Source organism: Penaeus chinensis, chromosome 8 (assembly GCF_019202785.1).
Source record: "Penaeus chinensis breed Huanghai No. 1 chromosome 8, ASM1920278v2, whole genome shotgun sequence".
Classification (NCBI taxonomy): domain Eukaryota; kingdom Metazoa; phylum Arthropoda; class Malacostraca; order Decapoda; family Penaeidae; genus Penaeus; species Penaeus chinensis.
In genome coordinates this window covers 2734708-2742207 of record NC_061826.1, presented here as the reverse complement: position 1 = coordinate 2742207, position 7500 = coordinate 2734708, and the positions used below count along the sequence as shown (strand labels likewise).

At 44.7% G+C, this 7500-nt stretch overlaps 1 protein-coding gene across 7 annotated transcripts in view; it reads right to left on the bottom strand.

Moving 5' to 3' along the window:
- Positions 1-7500, bottom strand: part of LOC125028088 — an 87723-nt gene that overhangs the window by 20577 nt on the left and 59646 nt on the right. For 6 of the 7 annotated variants that reach the window (XM_047617404.1, XM_047617407.1, XM_047617408.1 and 3 more), the window contains exons 2-4: positions 665-818; positions 399-520; positions 13-219 (exon numbers count right to left, since the gene is read on the bottom strand). In XM_047617404.1, coding sequence (XP_047473360.1) covers positions 13-219; positions 399-520; positions 665-818 — 483 coding nt within the window. The remainder of the gene's footprint in view (positions 1-12; positions 220-398; positions 521-664; positions 819-7500) is intronic. The other variant, XM_047617403.1, reaches the window with a different exon arrangement.

Genomic DNA, 7500 nt, shown 5'->3' with positions numbered 1-7500 from the left:
CATGATACTAACTTCCCCTCTTGAGTCCACTCTAAGACTAGACTGTTCCGAGAGGTACTGCGTCGGATGTTGTTGGCTGAGGGAGTCCTTTGGAGGTTGGTTTGACTTCCGTAACGTTTGAGCATTTCGCTCATGGAGTTACGCCGGGTGTTACGGCGCACACCAATATCTAGTGAGGGGTGGCGGCTATCTGGGAGGTCCAGGGTATTCATGGTCAACCTGGCGGCGGACAACACAAAATGCAATGGTCCTATGTGGAGTTTAGTGTACAGAGATGAGCACAAGAGAGAAAAGAAACTAGGGAAAGTGTTATACATAAAACCAAACAACTACTATTATTGATGTTGACAGCATTCCAATCAATCATCTATTTACGACGTGCCATCGGCCACACTCACGTTAGCTTATCGGGCCGCGTGCGCTCCCTCTCCTCCACGGCGGGGGCCGGCGGCGAAGCAAGGGCGGACTGGCCGTTGGGGACGCCCGTGCCATTATTGGCTTGGAGCGAGGACTGCTGCTGCTGTTGCAACGGAGTGAAACGGAAGCACGTAAGTCAATATAGAACCTTTACTACCGACTAACGCACAGTGAATATCACCAATTTTATCCGTAATTCATGCATTAGTCACACTAAGAAACGCGAAAATCTCGGAGGATGACTTACAGCAGCGTCCTCTTGCACCGCCTTATCATTGGCGTTCTGCGAGTTGGCGTTCTCCTCGGGAGACACTACGATGTGGGGCGTGGTGGGGGAAGTGAGGAGGGGGGAGGCCGACTGGGCGCCTTCACTTGGCTGGCCTCCATGGACACCCACCCATCTGCAATACGAATAAAGAAACTTGTGAATTAAAGGCACGCCAACAATAACAAGAGCACTGGGGATTTGTTATACTAGCTGTCAGCTGTGGTTAGAGCAAAACTCTGTAATTCACTTAATCATGCCCCGCAAATTATTTTCCTATTACAATATTCTTGCAGAACAAACATAAAAAAATATTTTGCATAAATCATAACAAGGTAAGTTCCTTAAGCCAAAATGACTATAAGCATTGACTATTTGACAGCATCATCACCAATGACAACAATAAAAATATATTCGTTTTAATTTCTATACCGGCCTGCTCTTTATTAAAACTCAGGCCTATATCAACGCTTTTTGTACAATGTTTATCATTCTGGCTTGCAGGAAAGACGAGGCAGAGACAGGGAGAGGGAGGGGGGAAGGAGAGAGGAGAGAGGAGAGAGGAGAGAGGAGAGAAAAGAAGAGAGAGGAGAGGAAAGAAGAGAGAGAGGGCAAAAGGGAGAGAGGGAGAGAGGGAAAGCGGGAGAGAGGGAAAGAGGGAAAGCGGGAGAGAGGGAAAGAGGGAAAGAGGGAAAGAGGGAAAGAGGGAGAGGGAGAGAGGGAGAGAGGGAGAGAGGGAGAGAGGGAGAGAGGGAGAGAGGGAAAGCGGGAGAGAGGGAAAGAGGGAAAGAGGGAAAGAGGGAAAGAGGGAGAGGGAGAGAGGGAGAGAGGGAGAGAGGGAGAGAGGGGGAGGGAGAGAGAGAGAGAGAGAGAGAGAGAGAGAGAGAGAGAGAGAGAGAGAGAGAGAGAGAGAGAGAGAGAGAGAGAGAGAGAGAGAGAGAACGGAGGAAGTGACAAAATAGGGCGAGAAAGGGAAAAACAAACATCAAGCAATACCGCTACGTCATGATCCGCCTGCACCAAAGCCCAAACATTACTACTGCCCAATAACTTGAACATTAGAAACCAGGGCACTCTGGTCAGGGTAATCTAGACTTCAGATAATATAAATCCTTCTTAAAAATCCTTGGCTTCTTTCCCTGTGTTTTCCTTCTAGTAACATGTCCACCGTAAAGTTGCAATCATATACAAAATTATGAAGACTAAAACATTTGGTTCGCGATTTTTATTCATGCGGCGCCATGTTTAGACGCAATTAACAACGCAGAATGGACATGAGGTATTTTCTTCGAAGATAACTACTAATGTCTCTTGTTTCTCCTCTTTCTCCCTTCTGCCTGTCCATCTCTCGCTTCCTCCACCCCCACCCCCTAAATGCAAAACCCATAAAGATTATGAAAACGTGTACCTGTGTCAATTCGTTGTACGTCCAGTCACACCGGAATGACGGGATAGGATTCAAATTGCTATAGAAAAGGAGCGAATGAGTATAAAAAAATTCCTTATTGAACTATGTGCCATAATATTTTTTGCGATTTCACATCAAACACATCGGATGCAATATGCCACTTAAAAATACTGCAATGTAAACTAACTCATTCTCACTCGTCTTCTACACAAGATAGGCATAAGTCGAAGGATCATAAAACGGGTACAGTGTTATAGGTCTTAATTAAAAAGCCAGATTCTCGCGTCACGTCACATTTAGGATTTCACAGAAATTGCTTGTTACCTGGCCTCATTAGCTCTCCGCACAAGCAGGCAATGGTAACAAGCTAGTTCGAGCTGGTATCGAGAGGGTTGTAAGCATGCAGTATTACTTCATAATTGGCGATTGTGTTATTACATCGCTTTTTTGTGGCCCGCGCTGAGACCTATCACTCTTGATGCTGCTTGAATAAATACAGTGTCCTTGAATTGGATCTCTGTGTGTAAATATGTGTGTGTGTGTGTCTGTGTGTGTGTGTGTGTGTGTGTGCGCGCGCGTGTGTGCGTGTGCGTGTGAGTCAGCGTGCATGTGAGTCAGCGTGCATGTGAGTCAGTGTGTGTGTGTGTGTGTGTGTGTGTGTGTGTGTGTGTGTGTGTGTGTGTGTGTGTGTGTGTGTGTGCGCGCGCGCGCGTGTGTGTGTGTGTGTGTGTGCGCGCGCGCGCGTGTGTGTGCGTGTGAGTCAGCGTGCGTGTGAGTCAGTGTGTGTGTGTGTGTGTGCGCGCGCGCGCGTGTGTGTGCGTGTGAGTCAGCGTGCGTGTGAGTCAGTGTGTGTGTGTGTGTGTGTGTGTGTGTGTGTGTGTGTGTGTGTGTGTGTGTGTGTGTGTGTGTGTGTGTGGTGTGTGTGTGTGCGTGTGTGTGTGTGTTTCTGGGTGGATGAGTGGGTGGGTGGATGAGTGGGTGGGTGGGTAAGTTGATGGGTGGATAGGTGGATGGATGGATAGGTGTATGGGTTGGGTGGGTAGGTGGGTGGATATAAGTTTGGGTGTAAGTTGATGGCCAACTCTCCCAAGCAAGCAAAGCCCAGATCATCATTATTTTATATTTGGATTACTACTTATAAATGCATGCAGGTCTCCAAGTGACAGATCTTCAGACCAATCTTCTGACGCTCAAACTCGCATAACTTTGAGGAATCACTACTAGAAATATATGCAAGAAATGCGCTTTTGAATGCAAACGAGTTAACTGAAGAACATGGGTAACAAATAACAGCAGTTAGAAAAAATAATAAATATATTTTCGACGGTATTTTTACTCCTACAACCGTAAAAAAAAAAAAAAAAAACTGGAAGGGCTAGTTTTTTTCCGGAGTCTGGAAGCTTCGATAAAAAAAACAAGAATAGTGGAATGACCTTGGCTTCTAAACGCCACATACCACTGGCCCTTCTTAACGTCAACAAACTCTCGCGGTGGATAACTACTGTAAAAAAATACCATTCCATAACCTTGGCCGCGAATACAAAGGTCATTTTATTAAAGAAAAAATGCACGATACACGTAGGAGATGAATCGACAAAACCTTCGCGGATATGGCCCTTAATCCGCCAGCTTCTGCTTCGATTTGGATCAACCATCGTCACAGCAAGTCCCTCTAATGTTACTGGACCCCCCCCCCCCCTCCCCCAACCGTGCACCGAGTCGAATAATTTATGAGTTCAAGAAGCTCCAAAATGTGGCAACGCACTGTAAAAAAAAAAAAATGAATAAATAAATCTGCAAGACACATTCTTAATAACATTTATGAAATTATGAACACACACACTAATGGACGTGCATATAAGTGTCGTATATGGGATGCAGTGTCTTGCGTTATTTTTTTCCTCGGTGTGTCCTCAGACAATGAAAAGTGAAATGAACAATGAAAATCCTGCTAACCCCTAACGACCTGAGCTGAAGTCACCGCCTACCTTGGGCCCGACTGCTTCCCCTCAGTGACCTTTCAACGGCGACGGGCCATAATCCCTTGCGTTCACATGTCCACTGCGTGAGGATGTTGTCTCATCAACCAATATAACACCCAGACATGCTCGTAAATTATCTCCATGACTAGTGTATTTTCCTCCATGTTACTCAAGGTGAAACCCTATCATGTCTGGAGAAGATTTTTAAAAACATAAATAATATCCACTGACACCCCCTCCCCCCCCTCACGCCTTCCTCCACCCCACGTTGAGAAGACTCGCCTTCGCCCAAGTCCTAGGACCTCTTGTTACCAACTGGGACCGGTCTACTGCTTACTTTGCGGGGTCTTCTTGCTGTCCGGTATCTATCTACATAATATACACGCACATTTACTCACTATATCTTTGCCTCTATTTTCTCACTGATATCTTTACCGAACACTCAAACGGCTTATCATTTCTTCTTGTTAAACGTGTACAAACAACAAATTATACAACATGCATCTTCAGAAAAAAATATATATATATAATCACATAATACAATCGAATATCAACAGCAACCGGACCTCCACATGGCGAGCCCCGCATGCAGAGCAAAGTGCCAGGTTAAGCGAGCTCGCAAATCATCTTCAACTGGAAGCTCTAATCGCATGTCTGACGCATCCTTTTCACACGGCGGACGGGGTGGTGACCCAGCCTCAATCAAATCAATTACGCGCACATTCATCTGCATTAGTGGTTCTGAGCCTTTTCCTCTACGTCCACCCTCTCAACTTTGGTCCGTGCTGAGGTATCCCTTACACAAGAGAATATACAAATAAACAAATAAAGACTCGCCATGTGTCTAGTTGCTGCAACAGCCATCAAACACATTGTAAATATTAGTAATGGACATAAAATGCAGATTCTATAATGGAAAGACAACACCACACATTAAATATGAATAAATGAAATACCCCCATGGTGATCAAAACAGTACCCGATGAAAAATCAAAGACAAAACTCCCCTCCCCAAGGCACAAAAGAGCATGAGCCAGCCAAGGCAAGCGCTACACGTACTCGGCACAGAGAATGCAAGCGCCTGGGTCCACCTCGTTGGGGTTGATGGCGTGGAAGTGGAGGTTCGGAGGTTTCTTCTTGAACCGGAACATGGTGCTCCAGCGGCCAAGGTTTAGAAGGATCACCGAGGAGTGTCCTGCGTGTCTCTGCGCTCAACAAACACACACACACGTCTTTACGCGGATGAAACATTTATGTATGCATCGTTACAGACAAGCTTTTGCCGTATGGCATGTCTAATTCCTTCGGGTTTTCTGCAGATCACGTGCGCACTGCTCTGTTACAAGCCTTATATTCATTTATATGTCCTTTTATACAGGTGATTATGTCTCGTCCAATATGTGAACGCTGTCCTGGCCAAGAAGAGGAGGAGAATGATAAATCACGATCGCTCCTTGGCAAACAGTTTGGCATCGTCGTCACAACGCGCTTTCCATCGCGGTCTCCAAGAATAATCTCTATCATCGCGGCTAAGTTATTTTCGGCATTTGCTTTCCTTATGTGAAACATTCACGGAAGAACTATTCTGGAATGCCACGTACAAAAAATATAATAATGCAAATGATGAATATGATGGTATATTGTGTGGCATATGATACTAACTGATGGGGTAATTGCAATATGAATAACCAGTATTTAGTAGATCTACTACTACTACTACTACTACTACTACTACTACTACTACTACTACTACTACCACCACTACTACCCCTACTACCACCACCACCACCACTACTACTACTACTACTACTACTACTACTACTACTACTACTACTACTACTACTACTACTACTACTACTACTACTACTACTACTACTACTACTACTACCACTACTACCACTACTACTATTACTACACTACTACTACTACTACTACTACAAAATCAACAAGACAACTTTTATCATTGTCATCGATGTCGCTGTTGCTATAAGATAAAAAATATAATTTCATTACTAGAACAACAACAACAACAAAAACTAATTATGCTAACTCTGCTACTTCAGGAACTTCAAACACTACTTTGATATTAGAACTAAACTGATGATGGCATTGGTTGTGAGGATTGATAATAATAATATTAATAATAATAATAATAATAATAATAATAATGGTAATAATAATAATAATAATATACCATTCAAACTAATAACGTTAATGATGATAATGTCGTCGATAACAATGATAATGATAAACACAGTGCAGACACTTCAAATTACAATGTTTTATCGCACACCATTACTAAACCTTTTCAAATATTCTACTAAACAATTTCGGACACGAGTATCTTCAATGACTGCTGCAATCCCATAAAAGCGAAGAATATATACTGCTAACAAAGTCAATTTCCTTTCTCATTACAACGCAATTTCGAGTTCGCAAAGAAGCACTTATTTTCACAGGGGAACTGTCACCGACACGCAATGCAATGGCTATTCCCGACATGTCCCAAACACAGGGACGGCCGACCATCGGATTCCAGCAGCTCGGCCAATTATACGCAGATCCGCCCAATGAACTATCCAAACGTACTTTCCCCTAAGCTTTCTCTATCTTTTTTTGCGTAATATCACGGGGTCACTTGATGCACGAGAGCAAAGCGGACTGGCTTGGTAGCGGTGAACGTGTGGCCGCTCGACCATGGGATCCGACGATGCTGCACCTCGCCCCCTTACCCCTCTGGATGCCAAATCTCGCTACCACCCGGCCAGCCTTTCCGCCCTTCAGTAGGCAATCGCCCCCGGGCACGGGTCCTGTGCCTCCTTTTCCCTCCTCTCTCTGCCTCGCTCCCTTCATGGTCTGATGGTGTTACAGCATGAGTGATGGCTGCTTATTCATGATGACCGCTTTCCCTAAATATTCAGAGCTCCTGGTATAATGTACTCTAAATGCTATTCACGGTAACACTTAATATTATGCAATAATATTGTAGCAGCTTATATGGGAATGGCCAGACGAAGTGTAGTCACGCGAAAGAGAAAAAAACGAACAGATATGGACGCCTTATTGACAGACACGAAAAACGTTTCCTTCCTCACAGAAGCGAGAGAAAGAATAACGCAACAGCATTAAGGTTCAGGTCGCGTCCTCTACCTGCTGAAGGAGACCACCGCCGACCGACCGGCCGACGTAAGCAAGTGGCGTACGTGGCCCAGGCAGCGAACGCGCTCGATTTCGGCAATCTTCTCGAAACCCAAGAGCTAGACTATGAAGACCTCTGCACGCACGATATCTATTCCTTTTCTCCTTTAAGATCTGGAGGAACTGAAAGCATTACCGAATTTCATCATATGAATCGTAATTCCCAACAAACGGCACTTTCGCCCATTTTAGTAGTTATAAAACCGATTCCGAGAAAGTTGTTAACCGCT